This window comes from Conger conger, chromosome 5 (genome assembly GCF_963514075.1).
Source record: "Conger conger chromosome 5, fConCon1.1, whole genome shotgun sequence".
NCBI classification, from domain to species: Eukaryota; Metazoa; Chordata; class Actinopteri; order Anguilliformes; family Congridae; genus Conger; species Conger conger.
Genome location: NC_083764.1, coordinates 17,431,718 through 17,455,199, shown reverse-complemented (window position 1 = coordinate 17,455,199; position 23,482 = coordinate 17,431,718). Strand labels below are relative to the sequence as shown.

At 42.1% G+C, this 23,482-nt stretch overlaps 1 protein-coding gene across 1 annotated transcript; it reads right to left on the bottom strand.

Moving 5' to 3' along the window:
* Nucleotides 1-1,398: 1,398 nt before the first annotated feature.
* Nucleotides 1,399-23,126, bottom strand: LOC133127970 (collagen alpha-1(XII) chain-like). Its single transcript, XM_061241125.1, has 12 exons — nucleotides 22,987-23,126; nucleotides 21,608-21,715; nucleotides 16,194-16,796; nucleotides 14,226-14,504; nucleotides 7,973-8,122; nucleotides 7,760-7,879; nucleotides 6,094-6,258; nucleotides 5,649-5,795; nucleotides 4,626-4,765; nucleotides 3,306-3,435; nucleotides 2,453-2,598; nucleotides 1,399-1,971 (listed from the first exon to the last, which is right to left on the bottom strand). The coding sequence occupies exons 2-12, from the start codon at nucleotides 21,678-21,680 to the stop codon at nucleotides 1,810-1,812; spliced, it is 2,115 nt and encodes a 704-aa protein (XP_061097109.1). The 5' UTR covers nucleotides 21,681-21,715; nucleotides 22,987-23,126; the 3' UTR covers nucleotides 1,399-1,809.
* Between the last annotated feature and the right edge of the window lie 356 nt (nucleotides 23,127-23,482).

Genomic DNA, 23,482 nt, shown 5'->3' with positions numbered 1-23,482 from the left:
CAAAAACAGCGACATACCCCCAAGGTATGCTGTACATTTATTTTATTTATTTATTTATTGGTGATCCAGGGACTTTTAACACTACTCCAACAGCTGCACTACCCTGTGTTAAAACCGGCATTAATTTAGTCCAGCTTTGATTGATGAGTGTTTTCATTCTCTTTCTTTGGTCATCACACAGATTTAATGTGGGTACCTTCATAGTTAGCCAAATTGAAGTGTGAGATCTCTCTGCGGTCCTTCTTGACCTCTCTGCGGCGTTCAACACAGTCAACCACTCCATCCTCTTAGCCTCCCTGGCATCTACAGGGATCTGTGGCACAGCCTTAGAGTGGATTAAATCTTATCTCTCTGGCTGGTCCTCCCAGGTGTCCTGGGCTGGAAGAGTGTCAACCCCTCGCCCCCTTGTTACAGGAGTCCCCCAGGGCTCAGTCCTTGGACCCCTCCTCTTCTCCATTTACACAAGATCCCTCGGCCCCGTTATCTCTGCTCATGGAATCTCATATCATTGTTATGCCGATGACACCCAACTCTTTCTCTCCTTCCCCCCATCAGACACACAGGTCTCAACCCGTATCTCCGCCTGCCTGAGAGACATCCTCCCCTGGATGGGCAACCACCATCTAAAGCTCAACCCAGGTAAGACGGAGGTAATCTTCATCCCTGCTCTAACCTCTCCCTTCTCCGATTTTTCCATCTCACTAAGGGATACCACAGTGACCTCATCCCCTAATGCAAGAAACCTTGGAGTGGTGATGGACAACAGGCTGTCCTTCTCTGAGAACATCGCTACGGTGACCCGGGCGTGCAGGTTCTACCTGTACAACATCCGGAGAATCCGACCCTTTCTCACCACCTACTCCACTCAGCTCCTTGTTCAAGCAATGGTCCTGTCCCGTCTGGACTATTGCAATTCTCTGCTGGCTGGCCTTCCAGCATCTGCCATCAGACCCCTACAACTGATCCAGAATGCTGCAGCCTGTCTGGTATTCAAGGTTCCGAGACATTCACGTCACCCCCCTGCTCAGCAACCTCCACTGGCTGCCTGTTATGTTTCGCATCAAATTTAAAACTTTGGTTGCTGCTGCAGACTGCTGTCTGTCCTGGTCCTGGAATGACCTCCCAGTGGATGTCAGAACGGCACCGGTCTCTGACCTCCTTCAAGCGCAGACTGAAGAGTCATCTCTTCAGGCTATACCTTTCCCTCCCTAACTCACCACCATGATTAGCCTTATATATGCCATAGACTGTAATGGCACTTATGTATAGATTGTACAGAGATTGTTACTTGTATAGATATTGTTGTTTTTTTTGTATTAGCTATTGTATTGTTGTACTCAGGGTATTCTAGCTGCCAACTGTGTATGCTAGTTTGGAAGTTGATTGTATTCTTCAAGGGTTCTGATTATCTGTATGTTTACACTAGGACTCGGAACTGTACTGTCCTCTCAGGTCCTCTTCACACTTGTACTTGTGTTTGATCTGCACTTCGTTGTACGTTGCTCTGGATAAGAGCGTCTGCTAAATGCCATCTAATGTAATGTAATATCAGCTAGTAACCTGGATGCTTTTAGGAGGATAAATGTCTGTGTTTTAAGCTATAATCAAGAGACAGTACAAAAACATTTACAGTTTTAGTGAGAGTCATTAAAAATAATGGTCTTCTTTCTTCACAGAAATCTGAATTGCCTTAGAAGCAGTACATGTAGATTGAAGCTTGACTGCGCAAATACCAGCTTTGTGCTGGGAGCATTGAAGGGTGATATGCTGCAGGAAATTGCATTGAGCGACTCCTTTGATTGGGTTGCACTACCCTGTGTTAAAACCGGGCATTAATTTTGTCCAGCTTTGATTGATGACTGTGGGGTCGCTGGCCTCTTCTCCGTGGAGGGCAATGAGGGAGAGACTGTACAATGTGTTGGGGAACAGATGTTCCAGGTGGACCTCAGTCACTCCTCCCCCGACTCGCACCTGCAGGGGGGGTTAACGGCCCAGTCGTTAAGTGGTTAAGATATAACTCACCCAGAATGCAACCTGAAAACTTATTATATGGTCTGTAGTATAAAGCAGCAATCCCCCAGGCTTAAATTATGGCCACAAGCGCCTTTGCATGACTATCCGGATGACCCCTGCAGCGCAAACCTCCCCTAGAGTGAAATGCATCTGTTCACATATTATACTCGGCACGTATCATCTTTAACTACTAGAGACGAGACCCGCTAAAAAACATACACAGAGCCAATACGAGCTAATCCCTTTCAGTAGACCTTGTGTGAACACCACTATAAAGCAGATGCCCATTCCAAACTGGTTGGGCCCCAAGTTTATTGAAAAAAAGCTATATTTCATGCTTTGGTGCTAGCATCAACGGACCTGGAGGTCCTGCTGAAGGCACTCCCGAAAGGTTAACCAGAGTGACAGTCATAAAACAAGCAGTCTCAGTCAACCTCACCTCCTTCTCCTCTGAGGGAACAGTGGCGTTGACTGCACGGTAAAGCAGCTGGTAGCCGGTGGCCCCTGCAGCAGCGTCCCAACTGACCTTCATGGTGGTGGTGGTTTCATCAGACACCCTCAGGTTCCTCGCACTGGGGACTGGCACTGCAGGGTGGGGAAGTCAGACATAGAGGAACGTGGAGAAACTGTGCTCATCCTACTGTCAATGACCCAGATAAGGGTCACCATAATTACAGGGCAGCCAAGCCACCAGCCAGCATCATACCATCACATGCATTCACATATGCAAAGGCACACACACACACACAGAAACACTTTCTCTCTTTTGTCTATTGCAGCAACTTAATACACAAAAAATACTACAGAAAAGGTATTTCATAGCCTGGGTGCCTGGATGCATCTACTGCAATGCTAAATTATTTGTTTAACTTAACAATGAATAGGCCAGTAACCTTTTCCAGGACAAGACCACCAGAACATGTAAGCAAGTGTTCTTCCAGACAAATGTGTTGAACACAGTGTGCTATTGAAATATTTTATTTTGAGATTTATGTTGTGTGAAATAATGTCATGAAATGTACCTAAAACTGAGCCTTCAAAAGAATTTTCCTTCTGTACATTTTTTTGATAATTTTAACATTAGTTCTTCTTAGAAGGAAATATGAGTCAAAGGTTGAGATGTGCTTGCACTACTGTGACTTTTGTAGAAAGATTTAAACCCAAATACATGGTCTGAGGAGTAGACTCAGTAAAGTGATTTCAACAATGACTTCTACAAAATGAAAAGAGTCTGAAAGAAAATGGGAAGAAAAGGAAAGAAAATGAAAGATAGTAAATAGACTCATACTCACGGGTGATTTCTGTGCCTTTCAATGGCTCACTGCTCACATCCTCAGAGACGGCGAAAACTTTGACAATGTACTCGGTCAGAGGATTCAGGTTATTGAGGACCACAGTGGTCACTGTTCCATTGACAGACATCTGCAGAAAAACAGAGGAAGTTAAGTTTGGGCCGGAATGATGTTTTCCTAACACCACCGTGCCAAAAACAACAAGGAAATGCACTTCCACTAACCTGTGCCGCCATTGGAAAACATCGAAGTGGAAGTGGGCACAGAGAGTTGAATCTGTTTCCGGTTCTCTCGTACTTCTGGCCTTAATTATGTAATTGGCCCTACCATTTATGCTTTTCTGCATTTCTTGATGAGTGCATGAATGACAGCCATATATGCCCATATATGGAACCTTTCACTGTGATCTAATCTACTGTAATGAGTGAACCCGTGTTGGTGAATACAGCTAATCAACTCATGTAGCCAGGGCAACAAAAACCCTGGCCCTCCAGGACAGGAATTACCCACCCCTGCATTGGCGTAATGCCAATCAATTTCCACATTAATTGGTGCTTTGCATCAATTATCAGTTATATAAGCTGTTTATCAGTTAAATGAACACACTGTGCTCTGGAAATAGTTCATGTAGAGGTGCAGTTATAAGAAAACAAAGAAACACTTCAAACACACTCACTTGCTACTATCCCTTATGTACTGTCATAGCATGAATTAAAGCACAAATAAAATCAAGCTTTATTGTATGACTGCGCTTCCCATAAAGTGCCGACTGACGCTAGATATTTGGTAGACAAAGTAAAAACTCCTGTGTTCTGCCAACTAGATTCAGCAGGTCCGGCAGCAGTTAGAATAGGGGTGGAAAACAGCCAACTCCAGGCATCTGGAGAGAGGGTACCTGGGGTTGAACCTCAGACCGAGCTAAGTAACTCATGACAGGTGTGTCTAAATGAAACAACGCCACAGATCTCAGGCATAGGAGATCAAACGGAACCACCCAGACACAAAGTTTGTTAGGAGAGGGGCACCTGATAACAACTGCCCGAAATAGTATATCAGACACTCGACTATGGATATGTCACGGATCTGAAACCGAACACAGTCTCAAAGCGGGTGTACATCTGGTCGAGGGCATTCCAAACCCGCGCAAAATGAAGCCTGTCAACTTTTACATCGGTGGGCAACAGGGTTTCAGAATCCTGGGAAGTTCGAATCAAAGCAAACAGTCAATCACTTTTTTCAAAGTTTGAGCTGAACTGCCAGAGGTAACGACAGGGGCGGGTTTCGCAGCTGGAGGGGTGAAAAGTGCGGTGGCTAGCTCACTTCATGAGTAGGCCCCCTGGCCGCGATCATGTACTCCAGCCGGTACTTCTCCACGGACCCTGCTGGTGCAGTCCAGGTGGCGCGGAAGGAGCGGTGGGTCATCTCCGAGGTCTCCAAGTTGGTGGGTGGCTCCGGGCCATCTTGGGTGAGAGCACACGGTATGTGAGTTTGACCCCTGACTCCGGGGCCACACATAGCGCCCCTGTTTATTGACTAGAGCTCCGTAGTCAGAGGGGTCTTAAAGGTGCAATAGGTAAGATTTTTGTGTGAAAACATTGTCACAAGACCACTGTAAATCCCTTCCGTCAATGTCAACACGTTCACAGAAAAGGGGAAGGGATAAACAGTGCAGTGGTTTGAGGGTGTTTCTTGCTGCAATTACTCTCTTGGCTGTTCGGAGTCCGAAATGACATATTGTACCTTCAATTGAACTCAATTATCCACATTATCCTAATTTCAAAATCATAAACAGTTCTTTTAAATTTGATTAAAAAAGGAAAATGTTCAATCCAAAGGTTTCCATAATTTCTTTTTCCTTTTTAGCAATGCAACTTACACAACACAATCTGTTTGGCTTTTAGATTTATTTCCACAGAAGTTGGCTAATCTTCCCGTTTTTTCTGCTGTGTTCTGTGTGAGCCAAATCACAAAGACATTAGCGGGTCTCAGCGACGCCGCTACTCCTGTTTATGAAGCGCAGAATTCAGTTCAGCACAATCTGTTCTGCCTCCTTAAAATAATGGCTGCAAGACAGGACCGCTTTTCTCACAGTACTCTTATACAGCAGCTATTGCTGCTGGCATTCAAGAGTTTCAGCTTGGCTTTATCACGTCCGTGTGTCTAGCTGCCAGGGCAGCATAAATATTTTAGATAAATGGGTTTTAGATAAATGACAGTGGTGCTGCCAATATCATGATGATCTTGTGAAATTTTTCTTTGTCCCTCAGAATGGAGATTCTTATAGAGTACGGGAGAAAGAGGGACAGTAAGACAGAGAGGTGGGGTTTGCTAAGGCAGCTTTACCTGAACCTTTGAAACTGTTACACAGGTTATCGGTGAGTCTGTCCACAATGTCCAGCAGGTCGGAAAAGTCTTCCACATTGTACATGTGGATATCATCAGGGTCTGAGGCAATGGACCTCAATTCATTTTCATCCGCATTTTTGACACCTAAACAGAGAACATTCTCTTTTCAGTTCTTCTTACCGAGCCGAAGTCAAACACAGCCAATAATGCATTTACACTCATTTGAGACCCATTTTCCATTGAACACAGTCATACACGTCAAGTATTTTTCCATTCCAAAGTTCATCACTGAAACTAGGGAAAAAAACCGAATATAATAGTCTTCTAACTGCTTCCAACAGTGTCCCTCAAGCAGCGTGTCAACCTGAGGACACAGGGAACTTATATTCAATTGAAAAGCAATGGAACTCTTGAGCACTAATGGTTCAAAATCATTACCCACCGACTGCATACAGCTCAATTCCCTCCTTCCGCAGGTTTTCAGAGTTTATGATAATTTCGTCTTGAGATTTGCCATCAGTGATAAGCACACCAATCTTTTTAGAGTCAGGTCGCAGTCCTACATTGGGTTTGAAGTTGTTCTGGAGGATGTTGTTCAAAGCAAGGCCTGTGAAAATAAGCAAGAATACATTGTCTCTGTAAATCATAGACACTAGAAATACATGCAATTCATATCCAGAAAACCAATTTTGTATAGCTTTAGATTGACATATTCCATTACATTACATTACATTAATGGCATTTGGCAGACGCTCTTATCCAGAGCGACGTACAACAAAGTACATACTTATAACCAGGGATAAGTGCGCTGAAAGACCCTTGAGGGAAGTATAATTTCAACTGCTACCAGTACAACAAAGATAAGGACCAGGGCCAATTAGATTTTTTTTTTTTTAAACAGACAAACAAACAAACAAAACGCAAAAGTATGACCAAACCCCTTAACTAGCCAAACACTGCTTACCGAGCCAAACTAAAAATACTGATACACAAAAAATTACAGAAAGACAACAATTAAGGTTTACAGGGAGGTGGGGAGGTGCAGCTTGAAGAGGTGCGTCTTCAGTTTGCGCTTGAAGGTGGGAAGAGATTCTACAGTTCTGACCTCAACGGGGAGTTTGTTCCACCACCATGGAGCCAGAACAGACAGTAGTCATGAGCGTGAGGTGGAAGTTCGGAGAGGGGGAGGTGCCAAGCGGCCTGTGGAGGCTGAACGAAGAGGTCTGGCAGGGGTGTAGGGTCTGATGATTTTTTTGTAGGTAAGCTGGGGAAGACCCCTTAACTGCTTGGAAGGCTAGCACCAATGTTTTGAATTTGATGCGAGCCATGACAGGCAGCCAGTGGAGGGAAGTCAGCAGGGGCATGACATGTGAGTATTTGGGAAGGTTGAAGACCAGACGAGCTGCTGCATTCTGGATAAGCTGGAGGGGTCTGATGGCGGACGCTGGGAGGCCAGCCAAGAGGGAATTTCAGTAGTCCAGGCGGGACAGAACCATCGCTTGGACCAGGAGCTGGATCGAGTACGGGGTGAGAAAGGGACGGATTCTTTGTATGTTGTATAGGAAGAACCTGTCTGACCGGGTCTCCGCCGCAATGTTCTTGGAGAGGGACAGTCTGCTGTCCATCACTATGCCGAGGTTCCTTGCACTGGGTGATGGTGTAAGTGTGGTATCCCCTAGGGAGATCCAGATGGGGAGAGGCAGGGAAGAATATCATTTCAGTCTTGCCTGGGTTGAGCTTTAGAGGGTGGTTGTCCATCCAGCTCTGGATGTCACTCAGGCAAGCAGAGATACGGGCTGAAACCTGTGTATCAGATGGTGGGAATGGGATGAAGACTTGGGTATTGTCCGCATAGCAGTGGTAGGATAGACCATGTGCAGTGATCACAGGGCCAAGGGAACGAGTGTAAAGAGAAAAAAGAAGCCTAGGACGGAGCCCTGGGGAACTCCTGTGGCAAGGGGCAGAGTTGTCGATACCGTACCAGCCCAGGCAACCTGGAAGGAGTGACCAGAGAGGTAGGACTCAATCCAGGCCAGGGCTGTGCCACAGATTCACCCAAGGTGAATACAACCACTCAGGAAATGTATAAAGTGGACATGATAGAATACCTGTCATTGTGTTGCCTCCTTTATATGGCAGGTTGGCCACAGCATCCAACAATTCCTTACAGGTTTTGTAAGCATTCAGGTGCCACTCGGTCTTGGGGTCATCGCTGTACTGAGCCAAGCCTGCAATGTCAATCAGAGTCACAGTAAACACACATGACTTCACCATTTACTGAAATGAAACACTCCTTCAACTGTAGCAAACAGAAGACTGACCAATCTGAACCAGGTTCGGGCCAATATTGAAGACGCCCACCATGCGACCAATGAACGTGCGGATGGTCCTGAAGTTCATAAACCCGATGCTCCACGAGCCATCCACTAGCAGGATAATGTCTGCTTTGGCACTGGTGTTACATTTGATCTCTGTAGGACCACAGAACAGTTAGAGTTAGAGTTAGAGTCAGAAAAACAACTACACCCAGGTGACTACATCCAGCCCTCTGGGCACGATTCAAGCTAATTTGCCAAATTACTTCGGTGAGAAATGAAATAAAAAGACCTAGAAAAAGAAAAAAAGTTGTAAGGATGAGCAATGAAGGAGAAGAAACTGAGGTAAATGATGTCAAGCAACCAAAAACAAGGAACATTTCCATTTTCACAAACAATCGCTACAAGACGTACAAAAATAAATTTTGACAAGTTGTTGATACATTTATCGTTTTTGTTACAATTTCGAAGACATTCACAGAGTAAATTCCATCCCAGGTTCGTCAATTTCTTCCTGACCCATTCCTCCAGGAGGTAATTCACAAGCACTTCTGGCCTGAGGCTTGGAGAAGATTCTGGAACTGTTATGGAACTCATCCCACAGAACAGCAAAAGACACTCTCTTCACACATGATATCCGAGAGGCTCATTTGTGAGAATTATTGCACATTCCTCATCCGTACAGTGATCACTACTGCAGGCACTGTTTAAAAGCATAGACGCACACTTTAGACATTACACAATGTCCTACAGTCTCAGCAATTGAAAAAATGTAAGAATATGAATAAACCTGATGTCCAATGAATTATGACAAAGAGTTGTTTAAGGCTATCACAGTCGCAGAAAAAGCTTCAGTAAAATAACAAATTTTATTTTTCATTTTTTATTTTACTGAAGTGAAAGCCTTTTAATAATAAATAAAAAATAAAAATACTGCATACATCATATTACTGTGTAGTACTTGACTTGGACTTCTGGAAACAATTATATGTCAGTCCAAAGTGTGATTTAGTTCAGTCCAATTCCCTCCAAAAAACTGTAGCAAGGAAAAGGCCACAACCAAGGAATGTGATTTTCTTGAGGGGAACAGACAGAGAAAATGAGGCCCTCCTTTTTGTAATTAAAAGTTAAGTGTTTGAGCGTTACTTCACTGTTGTCTTCGCTTTGTTCCTACACCTCTGGGATGTTAAGGCCCTGCTGGCCGGCACTATCACTCGATCTGCTACTGATTACACAAAGAATTTCTGCCCAAGGTCACCAAGGTCTCTGGAGGCTTCTATGAAAAGCATAACATTTTCCTTGCCTCATACAATCCATGGTTGCCCAGTGTTGTAGACTTTTCTGGGTAGTCAAACATGTGTAAATGCAAACAGATAATTATTATTCTTTCCATTCTGCCTTCTGCTGAGAAAAAAGCCAGCCCTCTGTGTCAAGAAACCGTGAAACTTTCAGGCCAGAAAAGCCGAGCTGATGGAATATTAATTAGGATAATTTAGGATAATAAAAAAAAAATACTGGATAGGCTTGGGTGCGAAAGAAAATTAGATTTAGGCTACTTGTCCGAACGCAGCGAAATCAGAGTGACGTCTGATCTTGCACTCCATGCATACAGTGCTGTAGCTATTGTTCTTGTGTTGTGTTGCTTAACAGCGCCACATCGGAGTAATGCCACCATTGCAGTTATAAATAATAGAAATCCGCTTGTATTCCCGACTGAAATAAAGCTCAAGCTAGGTTTTGAAACAGATGGTACCTAGTTGACCAGTTCAAACCAGCTCCCAGCTTGACAGGGTTTGACCTGCTCAAGCTATGTTTCGATAGCTGACAAACTACCCGCACTAACTGGTTGATGAGCTGGTATACAGTAGCTGGATTTTAAAGCAGGATTTATAATGTTTTAATTTAATGTTTAATGTTATTTTTATTCTGCAATGGAGGGGTAACACTGGAATAAGAGGCAACTGGCTGGTCATGAAGCTGGTCTAGCTGGGAATGAGCTGGTCAACCAGTTAGTGTTGGTAGCTTGTCTGAGCTGTTTCAAAACATAGCTTGAGCTAGTCACAACATGTCAAGCTGGGAGCTGGTCTGAACTGGTCAATCAGCTACCAGCTGCTTCAAAACCTTGAGACTTGAGCTGTTTCTTTCAGCAGGGGATACTCTTTCAGCAGGGGGCCCACTATTTACCTGTTAGGCCTTCCTCAATGAGTTCTCCCTCCTTACTATATGCTGTGTGAGTGCATGGATTTCTGCAATCCGTTCTGGCCCTGCCCCAATTGTGATGCATACCTTTTTGGAAGTACCTCTATGTCACATCATGTCAATCAAGATATTGAGTGAGAAAATTGTTGATCACAAGTTGGATATCCAGCAGTTATGGATCAATAGATCAGAGCTGTTCTATGTCACTGATGCGTCCTTGTGAATGGTCCATTTTGGGGGCACATTGCAGCTGACATTGAAAACAATAGTAAAATAGTAAAAGAAGACGACAGTGACAAAGAACAAAAACGAAAAAAGTTATAAAAATGTCCAAAAAAAGTTGTTGGGTTGTGTGCACAGACAAGGTATTGAAAAACCCAGCCTCAGACCCAGGTCCAATCGCTTTTGCTAATAATATAATGGAAACCCCAATATACTGTACGCGCGATGAAAACTAGCATACTGCTGAATGCAATGTTTTACAACTATACAATACATGTATAGTTTAAGACTTTGGGCTCTCCATAGGCGCACCACAGTAACATCCAGCTAGTTAGAAATATAAGGGAGAGCATGCTACCCGTCCAGGAGAATCTAGCTAATTTTACCTCACTGTATCTCGCCAGCCTGATTCTGGGTGGCAATGTAACATAATCTGTCAACATTTTCATTAGTTTTTCATATATTACAAAAAAGTATCATATTTTTAAGCGCATTTTGTTGTCGGTTCTCAGGGCCGGCAGTAGCTCAGGAGGTGAGGAGGTTGTCTGGCAGTCGCAGGGTTGCCCGTTCGACCCCCTGTCTTGGGCAAGGCACCTAACCGCAAATTGCTCCAAATGAGCTGAATGGTAACTTGCATGGCAGCCTATCACTGTATGAGTGAATGAGAGGCATAAATCGTAAAGCGCTATAAAAATGCAGACCATTTAGCATTTATATTCCCACTGGCTTCAGCAGAAATATTTTCCTTTGTAGCCCCTGGGATCATGACGTAGGTGGAAAATGTGTTGCTCTATACTAGGCGGCACGGATGGTGCAGTGGGTAGCACTGCTGCCTCACAGCAAGGAGGTCCTGGGTTCAAATCCCCGTCGGCCGGGGCCTCTCTGTGTGGAGTTTGCATGTTCTCCCCGTGTCTGCGTGGGTTTCCTCCGGGTACTCCGGTTTCCTCCCACAGTCCAAAGACATGCAGGTTAGGCTGATTGGAGTGTCTAAATTGAACATAGGTATGAGTGTGTGAGTGAATGGTGTGTGTGCCATGTGATGGACTGGCGACCTGTCCAGGGTGTATTCCTGCCTTTCGCCCAATGTATGCTGGGACAGGCTCCAGCCCCCCTGCGACCCTGTTCAGGATAAGCGGGTTAAGATAATGGATGGATGGATGATCTATACTACATGGAACACTGCCAGCACCTGATTGGTCACATAATTATTTATGCAAATGAGATGGACACACTCCACCCAGAAACTATTTTTCAAAATTGTGCAGTAGGCAGACACAGGCTGAAACAGTGCTTTTGTAGTTTGAGCCATGGGTTCCTTTGGAGGATTTCCCATATTTTTTTCCCATAAGGATTTTGATTTATGCTGAATATATGGTCTGTGGTTAAGAGAGTTTCAGGTTTGGTCTATGACATAAGTTACATCCCTTAATATTGCAAACGTGCGTTTCAAAGCCGTTACAAGTAGCTATATAGAGACTACAACGATAATGTCGCCTGGTATGAAACTTGAGTGGTGGTTGGAAAAATATGACTGTTGTTATAGTTTCAATGTAGCAACTGGTTTGCAACTTAACATAACAACATAACAACATAGTGGATTAGACTATTAACGGTTGCAATTTAACTTACTTATGGGAAGTAGATTGAGGGAACCCATGGCGGAAGAAAGAGTTGGGTTGGCCTACAAAAATATGGCATCACTGTAATACTCTATTACTCTAATAATTCAGAAAACTGAATACAAAATCATGTAAAGATAGCCTTGCTTAGTCTGTTTACATATGTCTGTGTGCAGCACAAGACTGACAAACACAGTGATTCCTGCCTCCTTTAATTTCCTATTTTGCCTTGAGATCATTTTTCTCACAAAGTGGTTTCTCAAAGTATACTTGGGGACCCTATACAAAGTGTTCAGTGAAGCCTTGTGGTCTACAAAGTACAGTACAGTGGCACAAATGACATCAGCAAACATTCTAGTTGCAGCCTAAGAGTCAGCCGAGTATTCTCCATGTGGGAGTCAACTCCAGGATCCTGACTCAGCTGTCCAGGCAGAAAAATGTCCAGTCAGTCAACGAATGGTGAAATCAGCCTCACCGCCATGGGAAAGAAGGCCACTGGAAAATGTCATGGTCGTTGGGCTTTTTACATACGAACATACAAATGAATGAAACCAATTCAGCATTAAAGAGGCGTTTCTCTCTGGACACTTCTCCCTTGTTCCCCAGTGTGGGAGAAAGTCCTGCAACAGATGTCACTTAATGTCAAGTCTCCTGATGAAAATTTATGAATGAAGACCTCGGCACAAGTAACTTTAACCTCATCTCGCTTAACCTTATTTCACAGTGCTGCTCTTCCAAGCCTCACCCATGTACAGCCAGATAATAGCAGAACACCGGCCCAAGTGATTAACGATTTTTAATCAGGGCAAACATGTCTTGTCAAGCTAGTGTTGCCTCTTCAACAAAACCACTTTCAGCTGGGTTTAAGTACCTGTATCTGATAGCACAGTTTAGTGATCTCTGAGTTAGCTGACAAGCCACAGAGGATTTGTTCCTGGGTATTTCATTAAAGGAAACGGTAGCAGGCAAACCACTTGACCTTAACCAAAATGCTTTCCACTCCCCATGACCCACTAGAGTCAGTTCTAACTGTTAAAAGAGCTATAAGAGAAACAGATGTCTTCTCTAACCGTTTGTTATTTCTGTCTTCCTACAGGTCAGCCCTTTCAAACTGCCTTGGAGACAAGCAACGCATAACACTTTAAAACAGATATATATGTTAATGGAGCATAGCTTTTAAAATATATGGCAGTTAAAGACTGTTCAAAAAGAGAAGTTGTATACCTTAAAATACATTAATACTGTGTAGTTAAGAATGACAGCTGGCGAGCATTCAAGAGCAGTGTGTGGGACTGTCGTTGGCATTGCGATTCTTGAGCCAGGAAAAAAGTGATACTATTAATCTACATGTCCATTTCACTGTCTCTAAATTACTATTCACCATGTTACTATGATGATACTGGGGAGTGAAAATAACAGGATACAGAAACTATACCATAAGAGGGAGAGAATGAGAGCAGTCAGCCTTGTAAAAAGAGATCTCTCGCCTCATATTGACTTTATATTTTAAATGAATACCTGCCCTCGAGAGTGGTCCCTCGTCCGGTATTTGGTGGAGGGATGCAACTCTCGCAGCACGATGCTGGTCTCGGGGCCAGAGGTAGTCTCCAGTCTCGGCGTAACCCCGCTGACCGGCATGTAGGACAGGCGTTACCTCACTACCGCCCCTGGGGCCGCATCCCACGACACCCGGAAACTGTCTGTCGTCTCCTCCGACACCCTGAGGCCCGCGCCGACCCTTGTTCTGACTGTTGTCACAGGTTGAGGCCCTGGAGTCCAAGGCCAAATGCCATGACACCAAGACTGGGTGCCCTGTTTTGGCATGTTACGTAGGTGAGGTATTTGAACAATATATATTTTCAACAAGTTCTTATTTTAGTTTTTATTGGGTTGGGGGGTGCAAATATATTTGGCCACTGTCTGTCCAAAGACAAACAAGCGCAACCATTGGCTATTTAATCTGCTATTGCCTATTGCAGCTCTGGCTCTGGCTGTCAGAGATTATTCCTAATTGACTAATCTTTCATATCAGTTTTAACATTATTTCATATTTAACATCTGTGGAAACAACTAGACATTCATTTCAGCTGTATGTTTGAACCCATTCTCATTTCATTACATTACATTACATTAGAGGCATTTAGCAGATGCTCTTATCTAGAGCGACGTACAACAAATTGCAGAAAAGTTCAATTTCACATGGAAAAACAAACACTCACCCTCTAATGTGGTCTCCTCTCCTGTCAAAGAATAGCTTTCTCCCAGTAAATAGTGAGCGAAGACATTCACCTCATATCTGGTGAGGGGTGTGAGGTGGGGCAGGACAGCAGTTAAAGTGTCCCCAGGCACTGAAATGGACACATAGTCTCCATTTGGGTCTTCTGCATTTTTGAACTGCACCAAGTAGGACAGAACGTTCGTGCTGTTTGAGAGCCAGCTGGCCCGGAAACTCCTGGATGTGACCTCTGAGAACGTCAGCGACCTTGGTGCAATTAAACCTAAGAAGGGAGACACATCATCTCTTTATAATAGTAACTTAATTTTTTACCGTAGTCTTATGCACGGAAATTGCAAGATGTCCTAAAATGAAATTATATAATGATTATATAATGCACAATTGAAGTTTGACTGAGTTACGCAACACATTGGTAGCACCGAATACCTTTAGGACTCGTAATGTAGATTGACTCATGTTTGGCTTACTATTTCCCCTCAGTTTGGTCCTGAGAAAACTAGGCATGGCATGTGTGTAACACATTGTGGCCCAAAAGCAAAAGCAGCTTGTGGATACTGAGAGAGGATGGTGACCTCGGCCTGATTTAAATTCCTTGGTCATGACAAAAGCGTTGTTTGAGAGACTGACAGTTTTGTCAAGCCCCAAGCCATGAAAAAGCTATAGGTAGGTGTAGCTTTCAACTGGAGCAAAGGTCACAGGACTGTAGGCTGGTGTGGCTTGAGAATTTGTGGAATAATTCAGGTCAAAAGAACAGCTAAGCTCTCGTTGCTATAGTGTTTATAAACAGTTATCAATAACAGATTATGTAACCAGTCCTGAGGGTTCCAAGCACATGTTTCTTTGAGACATTATCATTAAGCCAATTAAGATAAATTTACAAATCCAAATAATGACGTTTGACAGCTGACTAATGCCATGATGAAATATAGGAAATGGGCAACACATTCACTGTTACAGTTTTGAACAGTACAGTCCTTCTTTCCTGAAACTTTCAGGTTGGAACTTATGTGCTCAGACCTCTGTCATTGTTAAAGCTATTTAAGCATGTACAGTATGACATGCACCTATGGATATTGAGTAAAACATATCCTGACAACATCCTTATGTAAAGAATGCATACGTTACATTTGACAAGTGAATAACAGTGCACTTGGATTTTTTAACAAGATCCTGCCTGCCGCAAAACAAACATCTAGTTACACAATTGTCACAGTATGGGAGCTATGATGGGAATCTTTGCAGGACTTTAGTTAGAGAAGTACTTGCTATATGTTCACATGGACAGCACAGACTAAGGCAATTGCCTGTGAGATCCTGATATAAAGTGCCTTCAGAGATGATTGAGCACATTTTAAAAAATACTAAGACAGGCTGTATAAAAAAAACAGAAAATAGTGTTATTGGTATATGGGGAAATTATATTATTTTTCTTCTTGCTAGGAGATGTTTTTGCACTTGCTGTTTCAGCCTGGCTCCACCATCTACACAATTTTTTTTAAATGCGTTCTCATTTGCATAAGGTATTCTCTAACCAATCAGGAGCCGGAAGTGTTCCATTTCGTATTGATCTGTAAAACCACTTTGAAAACCACTCTTTAACTTAAAGAGACAAATTTGTGGCTTTCAACAATTTTCCAACTAAATATCTGATTGACATATATACATATGACGTATGTACATATACGTATGATGTCACGATTCGGGCGGGGCCAAAGTGCACTGCAGATTGCTTTTTTCAAAATTTATGTGCAGCGGAACACACCAACCAGTTTTTGTAAGCCAAAATTATAATATTTCAGAAGTGTTGAAATAATGGCACGGATTAAAATATTTCACTAAAAGGTAGGCATACAAGCATGTTTTCAGCCAAAAACACCTCAACAAATGTTCTACATTCAACAAATGATATCAAAATTCCATCTATAGTGTCTTAAAATATCCCAGTACTTACTCCTTTTCTTAATATTTAGAAGTTCCTGCTCAATTCTCAGACAGATGGACTGCGTCAATTCCTTGGATATCCTCTGGAACGCGTCAAAGTCCTCCACAGTGTAGACGTGGGTTTCCTTCGGCTCGCTAGCAATGGCCTCCAATTCCGAGCGGACGGCATCCTTGACACCCACAGCGAAGATCTCCACATCGGTACTCCTCAGTCTCGTGGCCGGATCCTTGAAGGCATCTGAGGACTTCCCGTCCGTGATGAGGATCGTGACGCGTGGCACGTTGGTTTGCGCCCCTCTGGCTGAGACAAATATCTTCTCCCTAACATAGGTCATGGCCCGTCCCGTGTTTGTGGAGCCTCCTCTATATGGGAACGTCCGTACCGCCTTGACCACAGCATCAAGATCATTGTGCGTGTTCAGGGCAAACTCGGTATGTGGGTCTCTACTGTACTGAACCAGACTGATCTGGACCTTGTCTCGTCCGATGTTGAAGGTTTTCACCAGAACTTCTAGGAAGGCTCTCACTTTGGCGAAATTGGCCAATCCTATGCTGTACGAGCCATCAACCAGGAGAACAACATCTGCTTGTACATCCACACCGAGTGAGCATTCTGCAGGAGGAGATAAAAAAACAAATGTCTTCTGTCTACTGGAATTCATTAGCATAGGAAAGACAAACATGGTAATAATAGGAATTCAACTATATCTAACTGTAAGAAATAAAGTGAAAACTTCTTTAATGGTGTGTCGAGGACCCGGCCCTAGGCCCCCCTGATGAGAGATTGACGGGGGATGGGTTCAGAAGGAATGCATTGTTAACCCCTCGCACACGCCATCGAGGTGGTAGTAAGAACGCCCGTAAGAAGAAAAATATGTGGTTCACAAATAATGAGCAGCCATACTTGTCAGTAGAGGGGTCTGAAGTCGGGGGACTTAGATTTAGGGTTTTAGAGAGCAAGGCTAAAGGCCTGACTGAGGCCATGCGTAGAATGTGTTCTAGCATGACCATGGAAGATGCTGAACACGCAGAACGGAAAATTGGAGACCCAGGGAGTTTTGCATTCAAGGAGACGATAGATGTGATAACATACTTGGTTGACACGTGTTGGCTTGCTCCTACAGGGGAGGAGCACAAGGCCTGGTTAAAGCAACAGGATGAGAAAGACAATGAAGATAATTGGGAGATCAAAGAGCAGGAGGAGATTGAAAAATGTAAAAGAGATAAGTAAAATGGAAAGGATGTCAATACCGAAAGAATATTAAGAGGCTTTAAGGGCCTTCCTGATTATAGCACAAATAATTTATCAGATAGATTCAAAGGACTGACTATAGAAGAAGTTGGGGGATGATTTACACTCAGCTATTAGCTGGATGTCCTTTGTAGATCCCTTAAGGCGCCACAAAAAGGGGCACCTGAAGAGTGTGTTGAGATGGTGGCAGGCTTTAACTTCTGGCTTGCATGAGATCAAAGTTTGGAGGAAGTCAAGGAGAGACGATGAAATTGAAACAGACACCAGTGATGAATAGGTTCATTAAAAAATTACATAAGAGCTAGTATATACACTCGTATATTAAGATGGTGGAAATTCCCAAACCGGAGGGGCACATGAGATAAAATATTGGGGAAATTTCTTTTGAGGTATGAGAAAATGACAATTGGAAAAACAGAAATAATTAATATGATCATTAAAAAACAAGTTACATAAGAGATAAATGTCTTCCCGCTTGAAATATTGGGGACATTTCTTATCAAAAAAGGTACACTTTTGTATGCAAAAAAGATATATAAGGAATAAGCTTTTAGACCTTAGAGTGGGATCTTAGAATTTGGCTTCAGAAGATATCTACGAGCTGTTGAAGAAAGAGCCACGCAGAACAACTATAACCAAGCTGGAGTGGTAATTATAATCTATATTACTTGTAGAAGTAGGAAAAGTAACACATTATAAGTTTCCTTTTATTTTAATATCTTTTATTTCTCATTAAGGTACTATATAAGGTAGACAAATGTAGAGAAGTTATCATAGTTAGATAAATATAATATTCTAGAAATAGTTTCTTTTTAAACGTCCAGAAGGGGGAGCTATAGGATAAGGCTAAGGCCAAAGAGGATGGATATTGGAGGGGTGTACCTTGATTTTTAAACATCATGGTGGAAAGGTAAATTAGAAAGAGCTAAAGGGGTATATGTAACTTGCATGTGATCAGCAAACTGCAAAAGATGATATGTACACTGTAATCTGTATAGCTCTATTCTTTTGATTGATTATAATAAAGTATATCTTACTACAATCATATGTGATAAAGAGTCTTTAGAGGAATACATTGAATACAGGACATCGATTACCAGATTTGCATCACACCCTTCACTTCGAGACTGGGCTGGAAGTTCAGTAGAACTTACCAGGGCTCCAGGACGTTCGGAGTACTTGAGTTCGTCCCCGAGACACCTCATGATGAGGTACTGCTCGTGGGAACGTGAGGTCTGAGCTCGGCAAGGGGTCCGTGGCTCACGACAGGTGTTTTAAACACCACTTGCCCTTTCACCTTGTTTGTTGACTTCAATGTGTACTGATTGATCTGATTGTGTAGATTCACCATCTTGAGCTTTTTAACTAGGCAGATGGAAAATCTTCACCTACAGAGACCTTCATTGGCTGGGTCTTCTCCATAGCCATGATGGGTTCGCTGGGCATCAGACCGTTCAGGGCAAATAGGCTGATCTCATACTCCGTTTCCGGGGACAGGTCCCTCACGGTCACAGAGGTCTGACTGGGTCCTACATACAGCTCCTGTCGCTTGCTGCCCGCTAACATCGGGACCATCTGGACTTTGTAACCTGTGACATCCCCCAAGGAGGCATTCCATATCACTCTCATGGACTTAGAGGCTATCTCTGTGACGTGCAGGTTTGAGGCCGGTTCCACCGCTGGGGTCAACAGCAAAAGACATAGGAATAAAAAAATAAAAATGAAATAATTTTTTTTTTTAAGTTGGCTGCTACCATCTTATTTTAAAAAGAGAAATAATCACAAAACCTTTCCATGGTATTTTATGTTCTTTTACATAGAACCGTGTATCACTCGACTCTGGAACATTCTGAATGGCTAAATTTAAATAATTGAGATGAATCATGTGATGCTGACTGCAAGCTTTGATCCTGTGAGTCCTGTTTTTACTCTAGCAGTCAGCAGGGACGTTTTGATTTACCGAGCGGAATTATTCTCTCCATAGTTCATATTTAAAGCTACGAAATTAAAAAAATGAAATAATAAAGCAGCAAACGTATCATAGCTTGTCCCATCATGTCCCAATCTCTCAGTCACTCCTATTTGGCTCACGTACCAAGACAAACTAGGTTAATTTTGGGAGGCGGAGGCATTAAAAAATTCACTTTGACAACAGACCTCAACTTGCTTGTAATAATACTGCAACCCATTGTGCATAGCTCATTGCTTCAGTACATCTGGCCCTGAAGGACATTTTCCAGGCAGGAAAATGTGTGATCTAACCCCAGCCATTCTGCATTCTTAACTGAGGGGAGAGGCACATTACGCTTGTAAAGTTCTGATCTCCTGATCAGTTGCGCTTTTCCACTTCTTTTCAAATACACAGTTTGTCAAAGGTGACACTTGTGTACTTTCTTTTCCGTCAAAGAGATTTGTGAAGAAAATACCAAATCTAGCACAATAAAATACAAAGACGACAGTTGAAATACAAACATATTTATACTAAAAAGAAAAATGAACACATACCAAAAAAATACCAAAAAAAACAATAGCAGTATGGGCAGCTGTTGAATTGAATCTGGTCTTCCTATCATCATGCAAATGTACATGAAAAGTTGTTTGGAACAACTTGAAGCACTTGACAAATATCTCCATGTACAAGAAGGACCACACACACAGACCAAAATAATATTTTAAAATGATATTCTTCTGTATTCCACCTCGTTCATGCAAGTATAGTGCAGATATATCTAAAGAAAACAGATGTTAGTTGTAATGTTAAATCCAAGGTAATTAAAGCAATGTTATTGATGTTAGTAAATTATCCTTACAACTTAATGCCCAGCATATGTATATTGCTAAGGGGCAAGAGTTGATTAGAAGGAGAACTTAAGAGGCATGCAGAGACTGGTGTGAGAAGTGGGATTTCGCCATATGAGAAGCATGCAAGCTGCTCGAAATGGAGGCTTGGAAGCAAAATACTGTCGAGAAGCTCAACAGCTAAGAACAAATTGAACACACAGGCACACAACAAATGGCCTGAGCAACAGCCGGATTTGTCACGTGGACATCGAAAAGGACGATCACCAACCTGGCAGATCAACTCAATGGGCGTGGCTTGCTCCTTTTCTGTCTCCAAAAGGACCAATCCCATGTCCTCCTTCACAGCTCAATACCAAGTTTATGTGCGCGCGCATACACATACATTCACTCTCACATTCCGGAACATACTCTCTTAGGACTGTAACATTTTCACACGTTTTGTCTTGGCACAAGCATCCATACGATTTTATTTATTGATAAAGAGATCTGTGAAACTTTTAATTGTCTGGTAGTAAAGTAAAAGTTCCTAAAAAATATTTTCGGGTGAGTAAATATTTCCATTCCATAAAACTTTGCTTATCGTTTAGGCTGTGACATTATGAATCTTTCAAAAATATACATATTTATCAAACTTAAGAATGTAACTTTTTAAGAAAAATGTATACATTTTGAACTTGGTGAATAAAGTTTTTTATTTAAATAAATGTTGCTAAAAACATTTATAATAACATGTATATGTGGATATTCAATTGAAAATTGTAATTAATATTTGGCAATGTATATGTATAATATAAATTATAAAATTATATCATTATAATTTAAAAATATTTTCTATAACTGCCCAACAGTGACACTACTGAATGACTGTTTACCAAAGTACATTGAGTCAAACTTGCTTGCCAGTTGGTCTAACTAGTACAGAATGTGGTACATTCACAATAGGAAAATAACATTCCTTGGTCAACCATAGAATAAATCTCCAAATGCCGCCACCTGGTGTCAAAGATGCTACACTACAGACAGATGTTTTGCGCCTGGAGTGGAATGGGAAGCTTGGCACGCACAATCAACCCCAATTCTTGAATTCGTATGTTATTCCTCAGGTTCAATGCTGACACCTTCCTACATAACACACCAGTGCTCGTGTCGTTTTGACTATCTACATCTGAGGTTCATAGTAACCGAAACAGCATCCGCAATGTCTGGCAATATCAATCCAGTTCATGAGAGAGAGAGAGAGAGAGAGCGGAACTGCGGTTCGAATCTATATTAGAGTGGAAGTCAATCCGTTAACCCGTTAGGACATGGTAAATAGATCACATTGGAAAGAAAATGGAAAATTTGAGGTACGGGAAATTAGCCTACGTTACCTTCTTGAGCATCGACCCACGTTACTAGTACAGCCAGGAGGGCTACCGCTGCCAAAGACAGCCTTATCTTCATATTTAGTCTTTCTGGCTCAGCAGCACTTGAATGAACTACGGAGAGGAACACAAGAAAAGTTACTCTAGACGAGTATGACTCTGAAGTGGCTTTTATGGAAATAAACAATGCATTTTCCAGAATCCGTCAAAAAAGGCGTTCAAATGAGAAACTGCATTTCCCAATCCGCACACGTCGATGCAATAGGATGAGACTCTTTTTTTTTTAAGTTCGCCGCTGGTAAATAATTCAGCCTAATTACAAAATTGTGGATCCAGAAGTTCGTTCAACAATAGGCTAGGCGATGCAATTCTGTTTAAAGACCGTAATAAGCCACCCATTTCTAAAGATGAACTTATTCACAACATGTTATCTAATTCTATAATCTATTTTAAGTAGCCTGTAGCACCTCAGAAAATACGGGATAATCGATAGTTATATGGCTTCAGCACGCCTCCTATAGTTATAGGCTGCATATATTCGATTAAGGTCTCTTTAATGCCAATACAGTATATAGCCTACTAGCTAATATAGGCGACTGACAAATTAAATTAAGTAGGATTAATCTGCGGCACCAAAAAAAATAAATAATAAAAATAAAAAACCTGCAGGAGCCAAACGTGAAATATATTAAATTATATATAGCTATTCAACATGCTTGATCCATGACATTAATTACAACAGGCTAAATTAAAATAATTTCATTTCAAAAGTTGATACCAAGCCAATTTACCCACATCAGATAATAGTAATCCAACAAATAAAGTATACAACAGATTATTCGCAAATAATTATCTTAAATCCTCTGGTGTATTCTGTCCAAGCTATAGTCTAGTAGCCTACCCCCAACTCTAGAAGCACTGGATACGAGTGTCAGCCAAGTATTGAAATGGATAAATAGTCAAGAAGTCTCTATTTAAAAGTGCAGTCTATTAAAAATGACAAAAGAGAAGCAAAAATGCAATATGTTCTACATTAATAAAACTCTCATGGACCACCAACAATGACGATATCCAGCATTCTTTCATAGATAAATACATCGTGAAATAGTTCGTTTAAATTGATGAGGGGCCATAGACGTTTAAATTAGGCGCTATTTGCTCAGATTACGTTGATAAATTCAGACCATTGACTTGAAGTGAATGAGCACATATGAATAACGAAACGCATACTTCAAAAGCAATACAGCTGTTCCACATTATATACAGAAACCTGAAAATGCACGATGATATAATTCTGATCGCTCTTAGCGCTAGCAGTAACATAATTGATCTAATAGGCTACTTAGAGATAAAATATAGTCATTGAAATGAAATGTGATGCTAACCTGTGGACGTTTTTTTAAGTGATCTTTTAAAAGAAAGAAAACCCAAGCTTCTTCGGAGAGGCCCTTGTTGAAATCTGGCGGTCGAGCTTCAGAAGAGGTGGCAGGTTCGTGCAGACGATTACTAAGAGTTCCGACTGCAGACGTCCAGAAAGGAAGCCTCTTTCCAAGTGGGAAAAATCTCCCCACAATCTGCTACTTAATAGGGGGCAGTTCCCAACTCTCGTTTTACTATCGTAAGCTCTTACGCCATTCAGTAAGCGTGGAATCCTGCCATAATTTGATATATCCAACAAAAAAAAGCTGGGATATACTTTTTGGAAACGTCTGCATACTTGTCTACATTCCTTTGCAGTGATGGTCATCTGAGTGTTTAAGCCACAGGTCTTCCACCCCATAGCCTACTGAACAGACAGCTAGCATCTGCATTTGGAAGATGTCTTTCGCTCGCAAAATTAGCACAATGACGCATTTTTAGGAGATCCGTACTTAATATAGC

Bases quoted from the DNA above. Each gene is read 5' to 3' on its own strand.
- LOC133127970 (XM_061241125.1), bottom strand. From the start codon at position 21,680: ATGAAGATAAGGCTGTCTTTGGCAGCGGTAGCCCTCCTGGCTGTACTA. The intron at 7,880-7,972 runs GTCAGTCTTCTG...TTGACATTGCAG, and splicing joins CCCGAACCTGGTTCAGATTG to GCTTGGCTCAGTACAGCGAT. The intron at 5,796-6,093 runs GTGGGTAATGAT...TTCTCTGTTTAG, and splicing joins AATTGAGCTGTATGCAGTCG to GTGTCAAAAATGCGGATGAA.